Here is a 27,286-nt window from a genome sequence, read left to right as displayed (position 1 = left end):
ACAAACTATTTCAACAAGCAGCAAACAGCTAAAACAGTAAATGAGAGCAGCTAAACACACAAAGATGGAAACACAGAGCGTGGATCGTTCACTCGACGGCACGTACACGGACACGCCGTCGGGGCTGAAAGTGGACAGCTCACAGATCCTGAAGCTGCAGGTTTCATCTGTCTCCAACCAAAACTGAGTGAAGCAGCAGCAAAAGAAGATCCAAACTCTGCTTCACGTTTGATCAATATGCTCATGAATTCTCTCTGACTTTGGCTGTTCCTGCCTGCACAGCTCTCTCTCTCTCAGTGTACTCCAAGAACAGCTTCAAACATCTGTTTCTGCATCATTCACTGTTTATTAGCCACCAGTCTGCTGTTGTGTTCAGTGCTGTCGGCCTCTGACAGTAAAGCCTCATTTCTGCTGTTCCATGGAAACTTTTTAAAATGATGACAGATTACAAACTCTCAGCTGTGTCTGTAATCAAACCTCTGTAACTTTGCTTCACTTCAGCAGCATCAGCTCATGTTCACATGTTGCTTCATGGTTTGCTTCAGTTTTTGATCGACTGCAGAATATTTTGAAGGTTATCTGCTATAAAAAGCCAGAAGAGGAAAATCTGCTTCATGTGTTTCTGTTTGATCCTCAGTGACTTTGACACAAAGGCCTCTGCTGTGATGATCACACCTCTGATCAAGTCTCACAGTGTCACAACTGATAAATGATCAGAGTTAGAATATTTCTGACTGTCTGCTGTGTGCCGTGACCTTTGACCTGCTAAAGACAGTCAGCTGTGGATTATTCATTGTTGTGTCTGATACTTAGAACTGTGAGGAAGAAGCTACACAGTTAATCAGGGTCCCCTCTCTCTGAATCAGGAAAGGTGGGCAGGCCGCGTGTGGGCCGCGGGCCATACGTTGAGTATCACTGTTTGAAATGTGAACATTGTTCTGCTGCAGTCAATGGACTAAACCAGAGAAGAAGAAAACAGACTTTACCATGAAGATCCTCAGTGTGGATCAGTATAATATCAGCCTGATGTCTGCAGTTTAGTGTCAGCACAACTTTCACATCATATTCATCTCAGCACAACTAAAACATGCTGACTGACCCCAGAGTTTCAAGTTTACATCCTGGACTCTCCAGGAAACCACACAGATGCTTCACTCCTGGATCCTGCAGGTTGTTTCCCCACAGGTCCAGCTGTCTCAGATGGGAGGGGTTGGACTTCAGTGCTGCTGCCAGATAATCACAGCTGATCTCTGACAAACCACAGCTCCACAATCTGTATAAAGAATGAAAGATGTAAGTTTATTAGACAAAGTGCTTGAAATCATTCAGTGTTTCATCATCTGTTCAGAGCTGAAGAAGGTTCAGAATGTAGAAGTTTAGAAAATGGAAACTCCAAACAGCTGAAGCCAACAGGAAGCAGCTTCAAACAAACACAACAAGAGAAAAAACTCTGAATGTTTCACATTAAAGTCGTACATTTCTCATAAAAACAGGACAAAGACTTGAAAAAGTCGTGTTTTTCCTTCCAGGAACCACATGGCTTCACTTTTAAAGGTGAAGTGTGACAGAAATGGACATATTTGAAGTCCAACACCTTTTTCCAGTCACATTATTAAAGCAGACAAACTACAAGCTCATTTTCATTCCAACAAGTCATCTTCTGACCTGGACTAACAACACTGGTCTCTATGTGCAGCTGGCTGTGAGACCAGTGCTCAGGGAGCGTCTACAAAGTGCAACACTGAAAGAACATCACACACTCATTTGCTTCCAGCACTTTCACACAAACATCTACTGTCATTATTGTCACCAAACTCTGTGGATCCTTTATTGCAAATTCAAATGGGATCAAATGGTCAGACAAAAGAGGGTTATGAGGAAATATGATGAAATGTTGTGTATTAGCAGCAACTTATTGAATCATTTTCCTCAGAAACCAAACAAAATGATTGACAAACATGTTTTTACAAACTCAGTGTTGGACTTGGATCAGCAGGATAAGCTGATGTTTAAAGGCATTTGAGTCTCGCTGTATGAGAGTCCAGTTCTTACTCAATATTTATGGATGATGTTCTTTCAGTGTTGCACTTTGTTTGGCACAAAATGAAATTATTTGGCCTCTCAGATGCTTTTAGAGATTCCGAAATGACTGATGATGACATCTCTGGGGTCTGATTGATAGAAAAAAAATCTCTTTGAGACCTTTTGTAACTGACAAACTCTTCATCTGCTAACAACACTGAGTTGAATCTCCATGGCTGATAGTTGGAGCAGGCATCAGGAATACACATTGAAAAAACAAGAGGAGAAATCACCAGAGTCTTAGAATCACATTCTGTAACTAAAGGGAGACGTTTTTCTATACAAATATATGTTTTATGAACATTAGAAAAAAAGAGTATTGATGTGAAGCAGGATTATGAAATCTCCATACATCAGCCAGCCCATAATTATCAAGAAAGCTCTGAATGACGCATGCTGAGTTTGGACTAAGTGTACTTTTGTGTGAACTGTGGTCCATAGCAGATAATGAGCAGTTTAGGTCTCCCTCAAAGATGATATTGTGTGATGACATATTGGGGAGCCGCGCAAAGACATTAGTGAAAAATCTGTGATCGTCCCAATTAGAGGCGTAGATATTTGCTAAGATCAAAGGAAAACCATAAACTATATTTTCTGCACTTAAAATCCTGTAATTTTCTCATAAATCGACAGTGCGGCTTATGGATGAATTCTGGTTGTGCTTACTGACCTCGAACCGATTTTATGTGCTACACGGCGCTCAGAAACCTTTCAAAAGATGTTTTGGTACGACTTTGCTCAGCTACGAGGCCGCACCGCTTGATGGATTGTTGGAGCATTACAGCTACGAGGAGCCTCGCGGAGTGATACGTACTCTGCTTCAACGTAATATTACTGTATTGAGTGTGTATAAGGACCATAAATGGCACCTGTAAGAGACACGGTTACAAAGAGGGTTTCAAACTCCAGGCTGTCAGTCACACAGTAGAACCTGGGAACAGAGCAGCTGCTTGTTATTATGCTCAGCGTCTGTTTACATTTTGACTGCACGATTGTGAGCTGTTTGTTATGCACAAAAACAACATTGTTTTCTTTTATTTATGGAGCATTATTATTTAATAAATGCTGATCATTTATTCCTGAGTAATTGTTTCATGTACATCTACGCTGTATGTTAATAAATGTGCCTGTGTGAGATTTGGGACACAGCTTTGACTAAGAACTCTCTTTTTGTTCGAACTTTCTGGCTTTAAAAATATCGAGATATATATCGTATATCGCCATCCAGCTAAAGAATATCGAGATATGAACTTTGGGTCATATCGCCCAGTCGTAATATTGCAATAGGTTGTCCGTTAAACTCAAGCGGGGCTTGGGCCCTGGCACGGCGTAGCCACACAATCCTGGTAGTAGTGACGCTCGGCTATGACGGCGTGCGGGTCACCAGCTGGCTTTCTCAGGATAGGGCTCCTGTGTGAGCGGTCGACAATAACGTCTTTATCCATACCCAGCACTTCACGTAGTAGCACGGATACGGCCGTGGAGGAGCTCGAGTCCAGGCCCTCTGGGATCCCTATGATGTGGATGTTAGCTCTTCGCTTCCTGCCTTCATCACATTTATCCTTCAGGTCAGACAGCTCCTCCTTCATACTCTCTACTGTAGACTGCAGGGTGGTCACCTCATCGCTCCACATTGACAGCCCATCCTCAGCTTCTTTCACTGTAACCTTTACTCCATCAACTTCGCCGCACGTCGCCGCCATGCTGTTAGCGATCTCATTTCTCAGTCCTTGCACGTCAGCCCTTATATTGTCAAAATCTTCTTTCAATGCATTTCTGACTTCTTCTTTTAACAGCGTACTAATGTCCTCTTTAATGGATTGAAGAAGCTCCAGTTTTAGAGCAGTAGGATCCACATCACGCGCGTCTGTTGAGTCTGCTCTTCAGCGGCCGTAGAGCTGGACGCTGCCCTTTGGCCATCATCGATACTCTCGCCCGAGATCGCACCGGGGCTAAAATATTCACCTGCTCAGCTGTTTTTGATCAGTTTGAGCCTGTGTGGTTTGATCAGGTGGAGGAACGATGTGATGCTATAAAGACATCATCTTGTCCAAATGATGTTGTTCCAACACGTGTTTAAAAAGATTTTAAAGGTTGTCGGTTCCGACATCTTAGCGATTTTTAACAGCAGTCTTAGTTCAGGTGTTGTACAGCCTGTTTTAAACATGCTGTTGTACAGCCTGTACTAAAAACCTGATCTGGATCCTCTGTCCGCTCAAATTTCAGGCCTATTTCAAAGCTTCCCTTCCTGTCGAAGATTTTGTAAAAGATTATATTTGTTCAGCTGCAATCTGTTGTAAAGGTTTCAGTCTGGTTTTAAAGCTCTTCACAGCACTGAAACTGCACTTTGGAAAGTTCTTAATGATCTTTTATCAGCCACTGATCAGGAGACTCCGCTGTGCTTTTGGATCTGACCGCTGCCTTGACCACAGCATCTTGACCTCACCATTGGAGCATGGCGGCATCAAGGGCGCTCTATTAGACTGGTTCAGCTCTTTTATTAAATCGCATTATTACATTTGGGGCTTATATTTGACGGCAATTTGAAAAACAGCTGAGCTCAGTTGTACAGCGGTCTTTCTTCAAACTGAGGCTTTTATCTAAGGTGAGATCATTTCTATCTTTTAAAAACCTTGAACGGGCGATCCACGTTTTCATGACGTCCCAGCTGGATTATTGTAACTCCTTATATGTTGGAGTTAGTGGGACCTGCCTGGCAAGACTGCAGCTGGTCCAGAAAGCTGCAGCTCGTCTTCTGACACAAGCTCAAAGACATTTATCGTCCCAACAACCACATATACGCTGGTCCCTCGCTGTAACACAGTTCACCTTTGGCGGCCTCGCTGTTTCGCTGATCTTTTTTGTGCAATTTTGCATGTTTTTGTTTTTTACAGCGCATTGTGTTCTGCGTCCTGATTGGCTGTAGACCATTGTCAGCCAATCTCGTGCCGTGTCTCCTGTACAGTACAGAATGTGTTCAAATTTACAGCAGTGTGACTCTGCAGTGCTGCACTGTATGTTTGTACGTTTTGTCCCCAACAAACAACAATGATGACGAGACGTTTTGCACCTGTGGTAGCAGCCAAAGGCAGAGGAAGATGCTGACCATCATAGTTTCAACAAGGAGGCAAAAAGGTTGTAACTGTCCACAACAAGAACATCGTAAGGATGGAGTCAGCTTTGGCTTTGTGGATCAGTGACCGCAGGAAAAAGAACATCGTGCTGGACACCAACATTATCTGCAGAAAAACTCAAAAGCTTTATGAAACTTTACCTGACAGCGAGGAGCCCAGGCCATGGACGAGTGCTCCTCACACAGAAGCTCATTTAATGCCAGCAAAAGGCTGATTTGACACATTTCAGAAACACTTTGCTTTCACTCTTTAATAATGAACTTATTTTTCTATGAAGGTTTGAACTTTGTTTAAACAAGAGAGAAAAGTGTGAAAATGTTCATGCCTGTCTGAGAAAAGTGTAGAAAGTGTGCAGTGAGGGTTTAACTGCCTTAAAACTTCTATAATACTTGTAAAACATAAAGCTGCTACTTCATTCTGAGACTTATTTTTAGAACGTAACTCGATAAACGAGCGACCGCAGTACTGTATTGTGTTTATTTTGAAAACTCTCAACAGGATCTTCAGATTTATTTTGAAAGCTTTATCTGGAAAACACAAACACATAAGCAGGAAACAAAGAGCGTGATATGAAACGATAGACGTTTTCATATGGTCATCATATATACATCGTTCTATCGAACAGCCCCAGCTCCTGCTGTCAGTCTCTGTAAATCTGCTCTGAAAACACATTTGTATTCACTGGCTTTTAATACAGCATGAGAGTTATTTGATATTTGATGTGTGATATTAATATTAGGAGTTATTTTAATCGTTATTTTGGATTCTTGTACAGCACTGTGGTCAACGCTGCTGCTGTAATTAATGTGCTATAAACACAAACAATCTGCAGTTAAACATCCAAAACTAAAGATGTGATCGCTGCCTTTAGAAAATGTGCTGATGCACAAGATATCAGCTCCATTAAGGTGGAATGTGGCCGTGTTAGAAACATGTTGGAAGAAGTTTGAAGCTGAAACTGTGAAGCTGAGAGTGAAAGAGCTCCAGCGTCTGTCACAGGAAACTTTCTTATTTCCACACTGATGAAAGCATCAAGCTTTGATTTCCTGCTGCTTTTATTGAGTCACACTGTGAAACTGAGCCACAGCTGAACCAGCATCCCTGTACAGCAGACACTTACAGCGCTTGGCTGCTTCCATTGGACCCTCTGCACAGAGCTTCAGTTTCCTCTTCTGGTCCCAAAGTGCAGAACAACAAGGTTTCAAACAGCTTCGTTCCAGCAGCATCAGCCACAGACATGCAGAGAGAATCCTTTGGTTGTGTTGTGTGTTTGCATATCTGCTGTGTTGCTTTGTGAGGATGGATCATCTACTGCAGCTCCAGATAAACAAGCTGGACCTGAACCTGGTAGCTTCACTTAGAAGACACTTGTGACGGGAACGTGTGAGAAGTTTTGTGCAGACAAGTGTGGATTTAGAGTGTGGGACGAGCTCTCCACAGTCTTTGTGGAGATCCACATTCTGCATACTGCCTGTGAGAAGCTGCAGACATTTGTCCTCCAAATCCACTGAGCAGCTGCTCGTGGTGGTATTAGCTTCATGTGTGCGTGTTAGCATGAAGCCTCGGTCACACTCTGCTGTGGACACGGTCACGGACAGCTGGACGCCTGATGGACGAGTCGTCCTTCCTGTTAAACTTCTTTGAGCATGAGAAGAGCATGAGAAGCTCAGTGGACACTGTTCAGGGTTTTAACTCTCGCTTTCACTTCAGCTTCACCAACAACAGCACAAGCAGAGCAGCCCACTGCCTGCATGGCTGGGACAGCGCCCCCTGGTGACTGTAAACCACTACAACATGTAGACGGCCGTCTGCAGGCTGGATGTAGCACCACCGCAGAGACGTGCTGCAGCTCTGTTTAGTTACCCAGCTGACAGCAGAGGCTGTAGTTTACTGTTACCAACATGGAAAACTGAAGCTTCACCAGCTGGAGCTACAGAGCTGGAGAACAAAGGAGACTGAGAGGCCAGAATGATGTGGGAGGAAACATCAAGAGCCTGTTTGAAAGGAGACACATGTGGATGCTGTGCCAGTCTGTGGTCTGTCAGAAGTCAGCTGAGTCACACTGCAAGAAGCTGCAGAATCTCAGAGGAGGAGATTTGGAAGTGTTTGTGGGACAAACTGGACTCAAAGAAAGAAGATGTTTGTGAAGTCTTTGGTGGAGGTGAGCAGTGTGAAGCAGAACACATGCAGATGAATCAGGAGGTCAGCATCAGTGTCTCCTTGTGGTGGACGGTAAAAGAATCAGAGCCAACGCTCCCGTCCACCCTCGGCATGAAGCAGTGCTGTTTCTGAAACAGGAGGACAAGTCCAGAGAAGACAGAGGAAGCAAAGATGAGGGTGGGACAGGACAGCAGGACTTCCTTCACACCTGCAGCTCCATCACACTGCTGTAGCTCCTCTTCATCACACATGTACCTGCAGCCTGTCTTCAAGTCCAGGAGTCACCTCCACACAGTGTAGAAGCCTCCTGTGCAGACCATGGAGTCCAGCCTCTGTCAGGGAAGTCGGCACTAAAGCCTGAAAGACTTCAATCTGTCTCTGCTCCACCCGAGAAAGACCAGCACCGTACTTGTTGTGCATTCAAGGAGGGAACATCAGCGCTGCATCGTGGGAACAACACCGCAGGAACAAAGACACAGCACGGCCGATGAAGGACGAGGACAAAGGAAAGGTGAGTGAGAAGACCCTGGTGGTGTGGACGGACCTGCAGGGGCTCCAAGACTGAGGAGCAGAGACGTCCATGTACCAGCTGAGGATGCTGCAGTGATCCAGGGAGCTCGGTCCAATCTGAGGCCGTGTGAACTACGTGGACCACAGTTTCTTCACAGACTTCAGCCACGTGAACATCTGGAGATCCAACAGTGCACGAGCTGTGAGCCATCAGCTGTTTCTCTCATCAGCTGCTGTAATGAGAGCTGCTGGAATCATCTCGAGCAGCAGGAAATCACTGATGTTGTTTCTAACCAAAGATATGGGACTGAGCTCCGCTGAGCTCCTTCTACTTTCATCCAGATAGAAACTGCTACAGTCTGCTGATTATTGCTTTGCCTCCATCACACGAGCTCTTTATCCTGTTCTTCACTCTCATTGGTTCTTTGTCTGCTTGTTTTTACAACAGTAGTCTTCTGATTGGTCAAAGAAGACAATCAGCTGTGACTAAATGTAGCTCCTACAGCAGTGATGGGAATAACTACTGAAGCTAATCCAGTATCAAAGCTCAGGAATCAGCAGCTCCCACCTCGTTTTCTTTCAACAACTATTTTTAGCTGCTGTGTTTTTGTGTTTCTGCAGACCTCAGACATCCTGCTGCTCTGGACAACTTTTTCATTCTTTTGTATCATTATTTTGCTTTTCTTTTATTATTATGTTATATGTATTAATATGTGAAACACTTATTCTTTGTGTTTTTGCTTTACTTCCTGTCAAACTGCTTTAATAAAATCTGCTGCAGTCTAAACTGTGGACGTTCCCTTTTTAACCCTTTGTGAAACAATAAAGGTTTAAATCTGAGTATTCATCTATGTTAGTGTTTAATGGGTCTAATAGGACGCTTTTAGGGGGTGGGTTTTTATAATCGATTTATCGATTAAAATCGATTCTGGCTTTGATAACGTAAAATCGATTAATTAAAATCCTGAATCTATTTTTTAATATAAATTTATTTTGCTTGAAATTCCAGAATTTCTGGTGAAATCTCACAAAATTTCAATAACAGCTAAGACAGTAAATGAGAGCAGGAACACGGATTCTGCACAAAGACTTAAACACACAGCGCGACCCGCGAATCAGAATCAGTGAGATGTCGCTTTTCTCACCTGATGGCACGGACACGGTCGGGGTTGAAAGCCGACAGCTCGCTGATTCTGATGTTTCAGCGGCTCCGAGCTTTGTGTTTAACCTGTTTGAACCTGCTTAGCTATACCATACCGTCACTGCCATTATATTATGCTGCTATTCATACTGTCATTATATTAATGCTGCTATCCTGCATATATCTTACTTACTATTGTTTGAATACTTGCGATTGTTTTATTGTACTTTTTATATTTTACATTTATATTTATTTTTGAATCTTGCACCAAGGGAGTGGCACTCCAATTTCGTTGTACTCTGTACAATGACAATAAAGGCTATTCTATTCTATTCTATTACGTCCTTTTTACGCTGATTCTAAAGCTGTTAGTTTTATCTCTCTCCAAACAATATTGACTGAACCAGCAGCAAAAGAAGATCCAAACTACGCTTCACATAAACATCGTCATGAACTCACTCTGACTTTTGCTGTTTTGCTTCCACCAGGATAAAAATCACACTTCATGCACAGCTCTCTCTCTCTCTGTACTTCAAGAACAGTTTCCTGTCTAAAAATCTGTTTTCTGCATTATTCGCTTGCTTGTTACGCACAAGTCTACCGTTGTTTACAGGCTGTCGGTCGCTGTTTTTTTTCCTTTTACTTACTTTCGAAAAGAAAGCCTCATTTCTGCCGTTCAATACTGAACAAATTTAAACTTTTTAAAATTATGCAAAACTGCAAAACGCTGTGTTTGTAATAAAAACGGTGTAACTTTGCTCTGCTTCACTTCAGCAGCATCAGGTAATGTTTATGTGTTTTTGATCTACTGCAGAATATTTTTATAAAATCCCAGAACAGGAAAATCAGCTTCATGTTTTTCTGTGTTTTATCTTCAGCTACTTTGACACAAAGGCCTCTGCTGTGATGCTCACACCTTTGATAAAGTCGCGAAAGTGCCAGCTTCCCTTTTATAGATACAAAAATATGTAAATATACTGATCTGAATTATAATATTTCTGACTGTCTGAGGCAACATTTCCCAGATTCCAATCGAATTGAATCGAATCGATTCTAGAAATCAGTGACGATACCCAGCCCTACTTTGAATTGTGTTACACAAAAATAAGCAAAGTTTCTCGTTGTTCAGGCAGAATCGAGCGTTGAAGAATGAATTCACACGTCAATAAACATTTTCATCAGCACAAGCAGGACAATGAAAGCAGGAAATACCCCAAACTGCCATTTCTCATTCTACAACTTCAACAACTGCACATGAATTATACTTCATACACAGACCCACAGTCTCTGATTGCTCTGAAATCTCACTGACAGCCAATAGAAATAAAGAAAAGTCCAGACTGACAGTCTCTGTGGGGTTAGGCAGTGAACTGCTCACGCTGCGTTCAAGTGCATCACAAACTATTGGAATTGGATCCAACTTTGTGAAGCAGATTTCTTCTCAGCTGCTGTTTTGAACATTTCCTCATGAACTGTATTAAACTCTGTAAATGAACTGAGAACTATTTCTACATTTGAAACTATGGATTCATTTTCCCGTTCACTTCTGTACGTTAGTGTATGAATGAATGTTAGACTGGGCTCCATGGAAACACTTGGACTGGTCTCAGCTGCCTTCTTTCTGTAGTCCTTTCTCTTCTCCAGCTTCTGTTTGAAATCCTCTCACAGAGCCTGAAACCTGCTTTGCTGTCATGTTTGGGCCTGTGTTCCTCTGCTTTAACACAAACCTCACCACAGCAGCTGTGTGGGTCGTCTCTGTAGCAGCCAGATCAGCTTCTGATACATGAACATCATCACAGCTCCTAACTTCACCTTTATTAGCTTTGACATTCATGTCTTTCTTTTCTCTGTCTGTTTCCACAAAAGCTCAAAGTCTCTGCAGCCTGTTTTTATCTGCTATCATCAGATCTCCAACAGCCTCATTCACATCCCTCACACACTCTACAGCCTCACCAGTACTGACTTCATCTTCACTGACTGACGGAGCACAACATGAACCTGTGGAGGCTGAAAAGCTGTCCTGACAAACATCTCCCCGTCACCACTCCACTTCTGTCAGCCTTTAAATGAACCCTGCTCAAGTCTGTCACTTCTATTTGGAGCCAAGAGGAAAAACTGTTGTTCAGTCGTTTGGAAAGACACAACATTTCTGAAAGCACTCAAACTTCTTCACATTTGTCTTCAGACACATCCTGAACATTTAGGAACTAAAGAACGTTTCAAATATCAAAGATCAGAAATATAGAAAAACAACAACAGCTGCAGTCAGTGAACTCACCTCAGAGTCTCCAGTCGACAGTTTGGACTCTCCAGTCCAGCACACAGAAGCTTCACTGCTGAATCCTGCAGCTCGTTGTTACTCATCTCCAGTTCTGTCAGATGGGAGGGGATGGACTTCAGAGCCGAGGCCACAACTTCACAATGAGTCCCTGAGAGTCGACACAGAGTCAGTCTGAGATTACAGAAAATATAAAATGTGTTATTATAAAAGCAGAAAGTCTGCATTATAAACACAGACTGAATGTATATGAAGACAAAACAGAGTGAGGTCATAATCTGATGAACATCTGCTCTTCACATCTGTGCTTCAGCTCCTCTTACTGTGTTTGACATGACACAACGATTGAGTCTCTCTCAGACCTGCAGACTTTTACAGTTTTTTCTGAATGCTTAAACCCTAACTGTGATTCCTGTAGCACAATCTCTAAAACTATTCAGACTTATAGCAAAACCACTCACTGAGTTTGCAAAACTAAAAGCACAAAAACTGCACAACACTCAATTACCAAATTTCCAACACACTCCTAGCAAAAGTATACACATGTATGGCTATCATTAACACTAATTTGCCAACTGTCTGGCACACTTTCACATGTGAAAGCTTTTTTAGATAATTAGTTCACTTTGCAATCAGCCTAAGCACTATAATACAGGTAAGCTGTGTGTGCGGAGTACAATGGAGGGAGCAGAAAGAGTGAGAAGTAGAGGAGGCCGAGGAAGAGGACGTGGAGGTGAAGAAGTAGGATGAAGAGGACGACAAGGACAAGGAGGAGCAAGAGGAAGACGAGGAGGGGGGAGAGGAGGATGAGGAGGGGGGAGAGGAAGGGTAGGAAGAGTAGGAAATAGAATTGCTGATGACATCAGAGCTACAATAGTGGACCATGTCATCAACCGTGGAGTGACCCTGAGGGTAGCTGGCCAACGGGTCCAGCCTAACTCGAGCCGCTACACTGTAGCAAGCACCATAAGGACATCTTGAAATGAGAATCGGTTAGTACAGTCACTTCGCACAAAGATTTGTATCACCGCCATATGCCAATGAGAAACACACCAATACCACTGATGTAAAAATACTGAAATTGTTACTTTACAGAATTGCTAGATGACCAGATGCTGGGGGCAGAGGAAGCATGTTCACTGCAGACCAAGTAACCCATATAGTCATTATGGCGATTGCAAATAATCCTATACTTGGAAATGAACACTTGTGTTTGTTTTGATGTGTTTGAATAAACACCAGTACTTGAAGTTTGGATCCCTCTATGCTTATGGATCTATGACAGAAGTATGAGCTCAAACTGACATAGCCTACCTTGTGCACAGAGAAAGCAAAAGCCAGATGTGTTTTGTATTCATACCATCAGTGTGCAGTTGGCGCATTGTGTGCTTAGTAGATGATGGCTTGTGTGTACTGTTTGATACGGAAACACCATTTTTACGAAGGTGTGAAGAGTTAATCTAGCTGTGTTTGCTTTTGCAAGAGAACTACAATGTTTTGATTATTGGGTGACAGGTTTTCTTATTTGTGTGAAGAGTTTTGCAAAATTAGCCAATAGTTACAAAAAATGTGCTTAAGCAATCAGAAAAAACTGTAATGAGAATCTTTGTTTGGCTTTAATCTGCAGATGAAGGAGGAAGATGGTGTCACATTTAGGCTTCCATAATGTCCACAGTCTGTCAGTGAGATCTGATCCAGAGTCAGAGTGAAGACACACATGTGGACTGTTTCCTGTCTTGAATCCAGAACATTTTGAATGAGCTCAGCTCAGTGAAGAGTTCCAGCTGGAAAGACGATCTCTGTTTGCTACCTGCTGCTGTCAGGTACGACTGTTCACGTCCACACTCAGGAAAAATCTGCTGACTGTCACCAAACGGAGCAGAAATCTCATCACTGGACAATAATGATGAATGAACTCAGAGCTGCTGATATCACATCTGATTTCAGGGGAACTAAACACAGAAATGATTGGCTCGTTTTAGCTTTCTGAGCCATTAGTCTGCAGGTTTATCACTAGTTGGCAGAAACACACTTGTATTAATGTTCAGCGCTTCAGTGTTTATGACTCCAGATCCAGGTGACAGCAAGTCAAAATGATGTTACCTGTCTGTGTCCAGCAGCAGCCTTTGAATATTGTTATAAACTCACATGGATCAGTTTGTCTTTGATTGGTTTGTAAAGTTCAAATTCATTTATATTCATCAACTCTAAATGAAAAATGTTTTTCTTATTCTATGTTTATTATTAGAGTAACAAATTCTTATAGTTTCCTGTTGTTGAGAATTTCAGTGTAAAACCACTCGACCTGTGCATCACTGCACACTGTGAAAGTATTACTGCAGTTTAATCTATAATCCTAATCAGTGTGTTTACTGGACTGTAGTCAGACCTCCGTTATACCAAAGGAAACACTGAACGTCTTCAAAGTCACAATAAATTTATAATAAATGCTAATAAATACTGGAGTGTTAGAAAAGATGCTTCCAGCGTGTTTGTCTTTGATAGGGTTTATTCTGTTCGTCTACAGTCTGACCACTTGGGGGCGCTTTTGTCTCTTTTGCTCTGAGCCTTGGGTTTATTCAAACTGATTTTAATAAACTATTTTATGCAAGTTGAAGCTTCATCTCCATCTCCAGTGGTTGTTGCATATTTTATGACTATATTAATAACAGTCAGAGAGTTTAGAGTAAATTAGATCTTCACGTTTGATTTTTGACACAACATAAATGGTGAGCCAGTGTCAGAGGAAGTGACAGCATCCACCGAGGACCGGGGGGAGTGGGAGGACTGGGGGACCAGGCCAACAAAAAGGTGATCACTGATACAGGTCAGCAAACATTTGCTCATTTGGTGTCTTAGAGCAGACTCCGCCCAGCTTTGTCATCCATGGTTGCTCTTTCAAAGGAATCTAGTTACATATTATTTTACTTAATGATTTACTGACACCACTGACTATGCAGGACAACCCCACGTCTGGAGCCAGTGCACATGTGCACAGTCTGTAAATTTATCCAAGTCACACAAGCATTTTGAAATAAGTCCTAATCAGTCCAAGAAAAACAGTCTTGAAGGGTCTGGATGGACTCGCTGACCACACCAGAACCAGCACTGAGGTTTAGTTCTCTTTAAGACAGATTTCATGATGGGAACCAAATAAAACACATTTCAGTCAAACATGCCACAGAGAGCTCTACAGAAAGATTTATTAGGTTCCTTGATGGAGCCATAACAAACGTCAGCGAGCGACCTCCCAACTGTACATTGATTAAAATGACAAAATAAACTGGGAGCGTCTGGTGTGACGTTACTGTGGTCTGAGTGGCGACTTCCACATTCGCCCTCAGTTGAACGTACACATCAGTAACAAGGATCTGTGGAAACTCTCTTGGTAAGTAAAAAGGATGCAGGGAGGCGGATCGAAGTTCAGTCTCAGCCGTGATTCCCTCACCACCACTTTATCACCAGCTCTCATTATTTTAAAGACAGAGACCCTCACACTGGGCTTCACTAGTTACTGCTGGGTCTCTGTTATACAGAAGGCCCATGCCACATTAAGGAAAAAATAATGTCCTTAATTTCAACATTAAAGGTGAAAATGACTTTGAGAATAAAGAAGAAATGTGGAGATTTGCTGTTTCAGGACAAAGTGCCACAGCTGCTGTACTCTCTGAGTCAGTGAAACTTCAGCAGTGGTGTTAGCTAAAGAAGGGAAATGATTCCTGTTACACATCCATGTGTTATATAAACACAGTGTGGTGAAAAGTATAAAGATGCTGAAAGGATGGTGCAGAAAGCTGAAAAACACAAATCTGGAAGATTTGTACAAAATCAAATGTCTTGTAATGGACGGATGCGAGGTTATCGATGGTTCCACCTTCATACAATAAAGAGGATGGATGCTGCAAAACTGGATGATGAAATATTGGTTCAGCACTTTGTTTGAAAGCGCTTTAGAAATAAAGTTATTATCATAAGACGGTGGATCACTTTGTTTCACTAACTCATCTAAACAAAGCGTTTTGTAGAGGGGACAGCAAACCTGGCAGTTTGTCTTGAAACATCAAATCTCCACATTTCAACTTTTTTCTCCAAATACAATTTTGACTTTAACCTCGACTTTATCTTAAAATGATCGGGAATATTTTTCTTACCGTGGTCCTAAAACTCGGCCTTACTCCGTTTCCATCGAAGCAATAAGGTCAGCTTTCTTGTGCTCCACGGTAAACCTGTTCACCGTGGAGAAATCACGCTGAAGAACTCGGCAAGTAAGGCCCCTGTGAGCTCCACATCTCCAGCGTCGGGTCCCAAAAGAATAAAAGTGACTCTCGACTATACTGGCGAACCTGAAGATCTCCACAGAGCTCTCACTAAGTGGCAAGTCAGCATCCAGGTGAGGAGGATGGCTGTGAAACCAAAACGAGCCAGAATGACTCAACAATCCACTTTAAGAAAAACAAACACACAAATCACTCTGGCCCACTCACTGCTGCTACACGTCACCAACCACCAGGGATGATGATGATGATGCTGGCATCAAGTAATCAAAGCTCAGCTTCTCGTCTGGTGAGGATTTCTGATCATTTCTATGATGATCGTACCAAATAATGCAGATACGACGTGATCACGCCCAACACTCTGCCAACGGGCACAGACTGACCTCTTCCTGCTGTGAGTCGTCCCTGTCAGAGCCTCGTCCTTGTGACTTGGTGATGCTGTGGTGTGTTCGTGACCTCACACGCTGTTTGTGGGACTTTTGTTGTAAAGGGGCGGAGTCACGAGTGGTGACAGTATAAAAATAATGACCTGCAGTGACCTTTGACTCTAATTTTGGATGTATGCTGGCACACTGCTGTCCATCTCAGCTCTTTAGTACAGAGGAAAGAAAAACTAAAGAACTGAAGCACATATGCTGATGGTGATGATGTCACAGATAATGTGATTGTTCACACGTTCAATAATTAGTTGGAAAAATTAAGAAAGTGCAATCAGAGCCCAGATAAAGACAATAACATCAGACAGAAAGAGCAGTGATCAGAAGCACAAACAGAGGCTGCTTTGGACCATCTTCACTGTTTCACACAGTTTCACTTTACTACAAACACGTTCTTTGTAAAGTCTCACTTCAGTCTTCTCTCCTAAGGAGCAATGCTAACAGACCAACAGCAGCACAGACATGAGCAACAGTCTCATTACTGTCTGCTGCACCGTGTTAACACGACCAAGCGGAAACAGCACACAGATAAAACATGTCAGACTGCAAACTCAGCGTAAGACTAAAAACCGACGACGTGGTGAAAAACTCACAGTTACACACCCACATACATGTGAAGGTGCACTCTCCTACCAAGGTCTCTGCCAGAATAATACAAATGTAGTGTTCTGATAAAAAACAAAACATTTTTAAAAGCATGAAAACAACTCTTCACTGTGAACACAAAATAAAGCAGAATTTATTACTGTGTGACTGAGTAACTAAACTATCACTAATTGATAATATTAATGATCACATCTGGACTCACCGAGCCTTTCTGAAGTTCCTCACAGCTGCAATCAGTCGACGTCGTCCCTCTGCTGATGTTTTGTACTTCTGCAGGTCAAACTCATCCAGAACCTCCTCTGACATCTGCAGCATGAAGGCCAGAGCTGAGCAGTGGATCTCAGAGAGTTCCTTTGATTTGTTCTCTGACTTCAGGAACTCTTGGATCTCCTGAGATAATAAGATGTCGTTCATCTCCATCAGACAGTGGAAGATGTTAATGCTTCTGTCAGGAGAGGATTTTGTCTTCCTTTCTTTTAGATTCTTGATGACTCTCTGGATGGTTTCTGGACTGTTCTCTGTCTGACCCAGCAGACCTCCTAAGAGTCTCTGGTTGGACTCCAGACAGAGGCCATGAAGGAAGCGAACAAACAGGTCCAGACGACCATTTTTACTCCTGAAGGATTTTGTTAGTGTTTCCATCAAAAAATCATCCAGAGATGACTCTTTGTATTTTTTTCCCAAGAAGTTCTTCAGCACCTCTGACTTCCTGTTGGTGAAACAGTGGAACATGTAGACTGCAGCCAGAAACTCCTGGATGCTCAGATGAACAAAGCAGTAGACTGGTTTCTGGAAGATCACACACTCTCTTTTGAAGATCTCTGTACAAACTCCTGAGTACACCGAGGCCTCTGTCACATCCAGACCACACTGCTCCAGGTCTTCTTGGTAGAACATGATGTTTCCTTTCTCCAGATGTTCAAACGCCAGCCTCCCCAGCTTCAGAAGAACTTCCCTGTCAGCCTCCGTCAGCTCCTGTGGACTCGTCTCATGTCCCTCGTGGTACTTGTTCTTCTTCCTCTTTGTCTGAACCAGCAGGAAGTGTGAGTACATGTCAGTCAGGGTCTTGGGCAGCTCTCCTCTCTGCTCTGTAGTCAACATGTGCTCCAGAACTGTAGCAGTGATCCAGCAGAAGACTGGGATTCTACACATGATGTGGAGGCTCCTGGATGTCTTCATGTGGGAGATGATTCTGCTGGACAGCTCTTCATCACTGAATCTCCTCCTGAAGTACTCCTCCTTCTGGGCGTCAGTGAAGCCTCGTACTTCTGTTAGCCTGTCAACACATGTAGGAGGGATCTGATTGGCTGCTGCAGGTCGGGAAGTTATCCAGACGAGAGCCGAGGGAAGCAGATTCCCCTGGATGAGGTTTGTCAGCAGCTGGCTGACTGATGACTTCTGTGTGACATCAGACAGCAGCTTCCTGTTGGTGAAATCCAATGAAAGTCTGCTTTCATCCAGGCCGTCAAAGATGAACAAAAGCTGAGAGACAGCCAGCTTCTCTGCTGTGACCTTCTGTAATGTTGGATGGAAAACATGGAGCAGCTCCAGAAGACTGTACTGCTTCTCTCTGATCAGGTTCAGCTCCCTGAATGAAAGCAGAACCACCACACTGACATGTTGGTTCTCCAAGCCCTCTGCCCAGTCCAGAGTGAACTTCTGCACTGAGAAGGTTTTTCCAACACCAGCCACGCCGTTGGTCAGAACCACTCTGATGGGTCTCTGTTGGTCAGGTAAGGCTTTAAAGATGTCCTGGCACCTGATTGGAGTGTCATGGAGGGCGTCCATCTTGGAAGCTGTCTCCAGCTGCCTCACCTCATGTTGGCTATGAACCTCTTCACTCTGTCCCTCTGTGATGTAGAGCTCAGTGTAGATCCTGTTGAGGAGGGTTCTACTTCCTCTTTCATCACTTCCTTCAGTCACACGTTCACATCTCCTCCTCAGACTGATCTTATGTTCATCTAAAACCTCCTGCAGACCAACATCTGCTGAAAGAAAGAAAAACAGAAAGAAAACTCTTCAATGTCTGAACAACAACAAGAAGTCCAGTTTTCAGAAATGAGTCCATCAGCAGACAGATGTTCAGTCTTACTTTGTACACAGCTGCTCTGACTGGCTGTCTGCAGTCCAGCTCTGCTTCTGGATCTTTCTCCACACTGGGGACAGGACCAGTCTCCTGATGAAGCAGACTGGTCCCAGTATGAGGAGATGCACTGTCTGCAGAACCAGTGTCCACAGCTGGTAGAGACTGGATCCTTCAGGACGTCCTGACACAAAGCACAGCAGGACAGCTGCTCCTCCTCACAGACACCACTCCTCTTCCTCTTCCTCCCTCTGTGAACACATTTCTTTATCACTAAAATCATTGACTGTCAGTGACAAACATCCAGATTTGATGACACTGTGCAGAAGCTCTGATGGTCACAGAGAAAAGTCAAAGTGGAGAAACTTGTGTTTGAGTTCAGAATCCAAGTTTCCTTTGCTGTTCCTGCCTGTCTTATTAAACACAGAGTGATCAGCCTACAAACTCCACAGTAAAAGCCTTCATCACAGAGCTGATTATGTCCTTCACTGGATGTACTGGAAGTTTGGGATCCATCACTCTGAACTGACCTTTGACCTCCTCTAAAAACTGTGGTGGAGCAGCGGTGTCACATTCAGAGCTTTCAGCTTTATTTTGAAAGAGTTCAGTCATCAGGAAGTGAACTTCTGGGTTCTGATTTCCTTTCTATTATTTTACAGAAGTGACGAAGAAGAACTAAAAGCTTTGAAATGATCTGAGTGATATTTTTGAACATTGCCACCAAATTGAGTTCAGCCTCCAGCAGTAACTTTGTTTCATGATGCCTCCCTGATGATGTGATGTTTGATTACAAACCTGTTTATGTGTTAGACATTAATCACATGAACACAGGCAGAAAAAAGAAGCCAATGAAACAAATGACAGAAACGTGTTCATTCACTGCCATGATCCATATTTTATATGTACAGATGTTTGTAAAGAACACGTGTGCAGCGCTTTGTTCTGAGTATCTGCTGTCAGCACACAGTGCAGCAATGACTACAACCACACGTTTCTGTAGATCCTGAACATCAGCCTGGAGGAATCTGACCTCAGGTCTGCACACAGAGGAGCTTCACCTCTGGGATGATGCTGGCTTCAGCTCCTTCTACAATCAGGCAGAAGCTTCTGCACCATCAGGACACAAACAGAGAGGAGCTTCTATCCTCAGACCATCCAAGTCCTAAATCAGAACATGCTCCCCTCATAGCATCACCATCAGGGTTTAAACAGGACCTTACATCATGTTCTTGTCTCACTGTCATATTTCAGATCATACCTGATTCATTATGACGTCACACGCTGCTACACTGATCCTGCTGCTTCATTACTGCTGATATTACTCTGCTCACTCTGTTCAGTTACTCTCTTTACATCACTTTGCTCATTTGCTTTGTTCTGCTTGCACTGCTCTGTCAGTACATGCTGTGCTAATGTGGCACAAAGCACTTTAACATTACATCTGCACAATGTTTCATTATTTCATTTAATGATTGTTTCTAATGTTTTGTCCAGTCACAGGAGCAGCTCAGCACATTTCACTGTGTTGTACGTGTATGACGATGCCTGTGACAAATAAACAGCCTCGGACTCTTCAATCTTCTGCATTTCTTTGGAGATCAGCTCAGTGGCCTGTTGAGACCATCTTTCTATTTCTGATGACTCAGTTCAGATTATTATCCTGATACTTTCTTTTAAAATGTGATGAAATCATTTATCTGATGTTCTGACACAAATACACCAAAACAATCCCAAACAGCACAAACCACCACGTTACACACAGTGTAATAAAAATACAGGCAACTACAAATAAAAACACTTTAAAAATATAAACTAAAATTACAAAGTGGTCACAGAATTTCAAACACCCGTAAATGAGTCAGCAGCTCTCTTACATGGTCAGCTGAGCTCCATGATTGAAGAACATTGTTGCTGCAGGTTCATGACTGAAGTCTGGAGGAAGTATTCCTTTGGACCAGTCACTCCTCACAGACACACAGCTGGATGCTGGAGACTGTGACCTCTGACCTCTGCAAACACAAACACATCACATGAATTACAGATTAATCTGTTTAAAATCTTTTAAGCAGCTGCAAACACACAAACTGGATGATGTGATGGTTTCTGTCAGTAATAGTTGTCTCAGATTAGAGTACAGACGGCTGCAGAGACGTTCACAGCAACAGAGAAGAAATCATTACCTTGGATTACATTACTACTACGATTGATACTAGCATTATCGTACCCGGACCACCATTAGGAATCATTTATGATGTCACTGGTAGAACACATTTATAGAAACAACCTTTGAACTCTGAGTCAGCAGCTCTCTTACATGGTCAGCTGAGCTCCATGATTGAAGAACATTGTTGCTGCAGGTTCATGACTGAAGTTTGGAGGTTTGTTTCTGGACCAGTCACTCCTCACAGACACACAGCTGGATGCTGGAGACTGTGACCTCTGACCTCTGCAAACACAACCACATTGCATTCATTTCACATCAATTAGTACACCACAAAAGGCATGCAAGAAACACAGTATGAAGGCAAACTTCTGGCGTCAATAACATTCAACAGGTCAGGTGGAAACTTTTCTCAGATTTGATTCATGTTTTTATAGAACGATCCAGCTAAAAAAAATATACCATTAGGTCAGGGGTCAGCAACCTTCAGGACCCAAAGAGCCATTTGGAGCCAGTTTCCACGCAAAAGAAAACACTGGGAGCCACAAATACTTTTTGACGTCTAGAATGAAGATAACATTGTATATATCGTTTTTTACCTTTATGCTTTGTGTGAACAACTAACGGTGTGTTCACACCGAACGCGATAGAGGCGGCCAGAGCGTCAGGTTTACATGTAAAGTCAATGGAAAGGCGCGATTGCGGCTCCCGCGAAAATTCGGAAGCAGATTTGCGTCGTGAAAACGCCAAAACGCCTGAAACGCGTGTCAGTCTAGCGCGTTTGGAGCGTTTGACTCGCGAAAAAAACCACGCGCGTGAGTTTTTGTGTTGCATTTTGTGCATATGCGCGTTACGCGTTTAACGCTCGAGTTGGAAAAATCTGAACTCCAGCGTCAAATCGCGCCGCGACAACCAATCAGGAGCCTGGTGACGTAGCCGTGACCTAGGTCAAAGGGGCAGATCCAGCCAAAGCCTTTCATACTTCAATGGAGGGCTAATCAATGCCGTAGCAAACAACCCAGAGCTGTACGACACCAGCTGCTTTCTGTACCGAGACAGGAATATAAAGGACTGAGCTTGGAGGAAGATATGTGAAGAGATCGGGCAACCTGGTAAGTTCATTCATTTCTCTTTTGAAAGTTTTCGCTGACCCGGGGAAGCCGCACAAAAGCTAGCAAGCCACCACTATTTTCCCACTGATGTACAAATACCGTTCTGCTTTTATGCATGTTGTCATTTAGGAATATATTTTATTGTTTATTAATAAACAGCACACAGTGGTCCCGCTGTTCATCCGTCACTGCTTCACTTTTTCGCTGATTTTCTTTTTCTTTTCTTTTTTTTGCACTGTACAGCATTGCATTCTGCAGCCTGATTGACAAATCTCCTCCGTGTCGTGTCTCCTGCGCTTGCCAAATTTATCATGTTTAGTTTTGATAACCATCACGTCCAATAGAAAAAACAGCACAAAAATGCCCATAACTGTGACCCTCATTCGGAAATAAACACCTGCACCGCGAGGGAAAAAGGCGCACGAAAGTGGCGGGCAGATGAAGACAAACCGCGGCATAATAATACTTTTACGTTTTGCAATCTACAAAGGTTTGCACTTTGAGAATCAATTGTGAGAACTGTGACCAATGTTCATGTGTGTGGGGAAAACAGTGTATAAAGTGCGTGACCAGGGGCTAGTTATTCTGAGAACCCCTGCTGCAATAAATGAGGGACCACTGTATATACTTTCTCTGATTATTATATTGCTGCACCCACAGGTATGTACAGCAAGCACTGATAGCTTTTTAGTCGGTGGGATTCCCTTGTGATCACCTTTACTAAATATCTACAACCAATCTGATTATATCCTGTTTTTTTTTTTTTTTCAATGTTGAAATTAAAATCTAGTAGCAGCCTTCTCATTTCTGTGTTTTGTGCTATTTTACAGGCCCACAGGGGAGGACAGCTCCGAGGCAGATGAGGGACGGGTCCCAGGACGGTCCATCGGCGGTGGAGCTGGCCATCCTGGAGTCCCTGAAGAGGCCACACCAGTCTCCAATGGAGCATTTCCTCCTCAGCCTTGTTCCTGCTCTGGAGAGCAGCTGGTCCTTTTTATTCCTGTCTCTCTGTAAATTCTTATATTTTATATATTTATGTTTAATGTTTTTCTGTTTGAGAATGTTAATATTATTTCAAATAAATGTTTATAATGACTAATGTCTCAGTTCTACTACACAGCAAATGTTGGCACACGACTTGACACATGTAGAATTTATTTCATATTATACTAATGACAAAATATACTGATACAGTGGGATGCAGAAGTTTGGGCAACCTTGTTAATAGACATCATTTTCCTGTATAAATCGTTGGTTGTTACAATAAAAAATGTCAGTTAAATATCATACAGGAGACACACACAGTGATATTTGAGAAGTGAAAAGAAGTTTACTGGATTTACAGAAAGTGTGCAATAATTGTTTAAACAAAATCAAGCAGGTGCATAAATTTGGGCACCACAAAAAAGAAATGAAATGAATATTTAGTGTATATCAATGTGTGTGTCTCCTATATGATATATGGGGTGCCTTTGTCTGGACGTGCTTCCCATCCAGAGCTGCACAGAACAGAGGAAAGTTCCAGCGCTCCTGGAATCCCTCTGTGATGGAGCGCCAGTCTCCAGGTGAAGGCACAGCCATGAAGTCGTCCACTAGACAGTCCCAGATGGCCGTCGCTACCTGGGGGGTGATCTGGCTCACCGTGGACACACCGACTCTGAAACTGAACGCGATGGTCCTGAAGGAGTCCCCGGTGACAAGGAACCTGGACAGAATTGTTCAATAATAGTATTATGTGTACTGCAGTTACAAAATACATTATTCAAATTCCAAAATACTTTTGTGATGTCAGATTTAAATCACAAAACTTAAATCTTACATAAAACATATTGTAATTATAAGGATAATTACAAAATGTATATTAGATCATATCTAAAACAGTTGTGTTTTGTTTTAACTTTAACATATCATAATTTGATTGGTAGCAACTTTTACCACTACAGTGAGCCAATCACTCATAATTCCTAAACATGTCAATCAGGTAGGAATGAAGTAAGACATTAATAGAAATAAAGAGTTGTGTGTTGACATGTAGCCCTTTCCTTGCTTAAATCATTGTTAATATTTTTGACAAATTAACCTGTGATAAGACAGCATATCAAGATAGAATATGCTAGATAGAACCATATAACTAAAGATGAATCAAACTGTTCAGTTTTATCTAACTCTCAGTTTAAAGAAAGGCTGGTGACCCCTGTTATAGAGTCTGACAACTGCAGGGATTATATACAAATATTCATCTATACCAGAATTAAACCAGGTCTAAATAAAAAGGAGTGAGTATCACTACAAAGATTAACCCACAGTGGTCCTAATACCAGTTTGAAATCAGCAAACACCGAGAGCATACATGACACCACAGCCATGCTATCATTGCTAACACTGATAACAGCATAAATTGAATTAAATCGGGACTTGATGAGACATTTCGAGTATCACTAGAAATATTATAAATAGTCGTCTCCATACCACAGTTTGCTTTCAGTAAACACAGACGGCATTCATTGATAGCATAGCACATCCATGTTAGCAGTGTATAAATGGATGGTTTAGCATATATTAGCACAGGTATCAATAAAGGACTACCGTATTAAACACTTTTACTAACCTCAGGCAGATGGACAGGCGCTCTGCAGGTGGGATTGAGCACCTGTAGTTGGTGTCTAGGCGGGCGATGCTGGGAACAACGCGGGACAGCAGGTCCTCAAACTGGGCGAGGGAAAGATATCGCTGAAAGCGGCCGTCATCCAGGCGCAGCTCCTGGAGCAGCTCCTGGAGCAAGTGGTGAAACTCACCAAACTGCTCACGCCTCTGGAGGACCTGATGGACCCAGGTACGGCGAGGACGTCCTTAACGTCGCTGCTCTGCTCTCCACAGTAAATAGAGAAGGGAGACTCTCTCTTCAAACGCTAGCTCGACAGCTGACAAGGATACCGGTCTGGCACAACTTCCTCCCACATCTCCGGTTCACGCGCCTCAAAATATCATATTTTGACGCGCTATGCATTTTTCGTGGACACGCGTTGAGGCGCGAATGTGCACGCGTCAAATTAGGGACGTTTGGGGCGTTTTGTTCGCGTCCATCACGTTCGGTGTGAACACACCGTTAGGTGCGTTGCTTATGAAATCCATGAAGTGCTACAGAGAAAATTACATGTTATTTATGTAATGAACACATTTGAACTCTTAAAGAAATATAACCAAAGGAAAGACACCCAGCTGAACTAAAATGATGTAGCAAACAAAAGCTGCTGTGAGCCGCCACCCTTATATCTCCTTTGGGCTTTTGGAGCCTTGACCTGACTTTTAAAAGATAATTTGAAAAAAAGCTCTATGCTGCTGAAAGATGAAAAATAGATATTTGCAAAATTCTGCCTAAATATGTATTTTACCTGGTTAATGTGTGTGGCGGGGCGTGGTCTGCAGCGCCGCTGCAGGGGAGGCGGACGCACCTGAGCGGCACCCGCAATCACGCCTCGCCGCCTTAACGTCTGTGCTGTTGTGTTGGTGTGTGTCGGGCTGTGAGCTGCAAAGCTACAGCCAGCTGTGTGCGTACAGCAACCGTGTGTGAAAAGTGGTCAATAAAGAGAAGCTGAAAAGCGTGTTCATGCAAACATCGTCGGGTCTGCCGTGATATGTTTACAACGGGACTTCTGCTCCTGAACCTCTGCGCACAGCGTCTGCAGGTCGGGGCTGTACGAAGTCACTTTCATCTTTACAGGACTGTAAGCTGTCGTCTGTGAGGCGTGAGCGGTGTTTGTTTTTAACTTAGTTCACGGTGGAGAACAGCTGCTGACATAATGTGGATCCGAAGATCCATAATTGGCCTACCTGGGGCTGAAAGTCTCGATAAATGCACGGCGTTTCGGCGGGTACACCGGCTTCCGCGAGTGTGACGCTTATTTGAGCGATGAAAAAATAATAAAATATAATTTTCTTTTTATATTTCAATATCACAAAAATCTTCCAACTTAGAACTACAAGTTAAAAAAGAACATAAATAAAATACACTTCAGCTAAATACTTCTAATTTATTTTCCCAAACCACGAGGAGCCGCACTGTAAGGACTAAAGAGCCGCAGGTTGCCGACCCCTGCATTAGTGTTAGTCAATGTTGCAACTGAACTGAAAAACAAAAGATTTTGGTCAGGTCCAAAGAAACAAAGTCACTATTAATACAACACAACCCCCCCAAAAAGAGCCATGTAGACCCCGGGCTCTATGGGTCTTGTGCTCGGAGCTTGTTCCTGTGCTGCCATGATTAGTGCCTCTGTGCTGTCTTTCAGTCCAGCTTTGTTCAGCCACTGGTAGGATTTCTGGATGTCAGCCACTTCCTCTGCCTGCTGGTGGTGCAAACTGTGTCGTTCTGAGTTTCATTGGACGTCTTTGTCCAAAGCACCAGACAAAGGGCAAAGTAGATGCATTTGCATCAGCAGGAAAATACACCCCAAACTAGCATCATCATTATACAACTTTAACAACTGCCACTAAATGATACTTCATACACAGACCAGTGTTAGGTTAAGTTATGATGTCACTGGCAGAACATTTATAGAAACAACCTTTGAACTCTGAGTCAGCAGATCTCTTACATGGTCTGCTGAGCTCCATGATTGAAGAACATTGTTGCTGCAGGTTCATCACTGAAGTCTGGAGGTTTTTCTCTGGACCAGTCACTCCTCACAGACACACAGCTGGATACTGGAGACTGTGACCTCTGACCTCTGCAAACACAAACATCAATAACTGATCAGTTCTCTCTGACAGCCATATGATCAGCTGATCCCTCTGTGATATTGTGTCTGCCTCATAACGCTGACAGGTCAGCCAATCATCAGCCAGTTTTTCTGTCTCTGAATGAACTCAGTTTGTTCTCAGCTCTTCTCTCTGATTCTGCTGCACTGACTTCACTTAAACTTACAGAGTTCAGATCTTAGCAAGAAAACAAGTCAATAAAAATCAAACTCAGATCAAACAGTTTGAACCAATCACAGATCAATGATTCTGTCATGGTTATGTTGAAATGACTAATAAAGTTAGTAGTGTAACATGTTGACTCATGTGTGTATCAGCCACTAGATGGCACTGTGTTGCTGCAATGTGTGTAATTCACTCGCGAGCAAGAAGCTCCAGAGGAATGGAGAAGTAGACGAAATAAAGTGGAATCGGAGCAGAGATTGGTGTGTGCGTGCAGTTAATAAGAAGCTCGGTATACATACAAAAACAACACATGGTGTCAGAGTAGCGGATTCTACGCAATCCCTCGCCGTCGGACAGCGCAGACATGGAGGCTTACGGCGTTCCCACA

General features: G+C 43.0%; 1 protein-coding gene across 2 annotated transcripts in view; it reads right to left on the bottom strand.

The window, feature by feature from the left end:
- LOC147302870 (protein NLRC3-like) overlaps nt 1–27,286 on the bottom strand; it is a 267,565-nt gene that overhangs the window by 121,293 nt on the left and 118,986 nt on the right. The window contains exons 1-4 of one of the 2 annotated variants that reach the window (XM_086284398.1): nt 18,715–18,988; nt 16,825–18,607; nt 15,457–15,708; nt 11,345–11,479 (exon numbers count right to left, since the gene is read on the bottom strand). In XM_086284398.1, coding sequence (XP_086140524.1) covers nt 15,477–15,708; nt 16,825–18,607; nt 18,715–18,988 — 2,289 coding nt within the window. In that variant the 3' untranslated portion in view covers nt 11,345–11,479; nt 15,457–15,476. Of the gene's footprint in view, nt 1–1,099; nt 1,274–11,344; nt 11,480–15,456; nt 15,709–16,824; nt 18,608–18,714; nt 18,989–27,286 lie in introns of those variants that run through there. The other variant, XM_086284396.1, reaches the window with a different exon arrangement.

This window comes from Aulonocara sp. 'chitande type north' Nkhata Bay, linkage group LG23 (genome assembly GCF_057382095.1).
Source record: "Aulonocara sp. 'chitande type north' Nkhata Bay isolate Kocher_YH1m ecotype deep benthic linkage group LG23, A_spYH_male_GT1.1, whole genome shotgun sequence".
NCBI classification, from domain to species: Eukaryota; Metazoa; Chordata; class Actinopteri; order Cichliformes; family Cichlidae; genus Aulonocara; species Aulonocara sp. 'chitande type north' Nkhata Bay.
The sequence above is the reverse complement of the archived record's forward strand: the minus strand, read 5'-3'. Positions and strand labels throughout refer to the sequence as shown.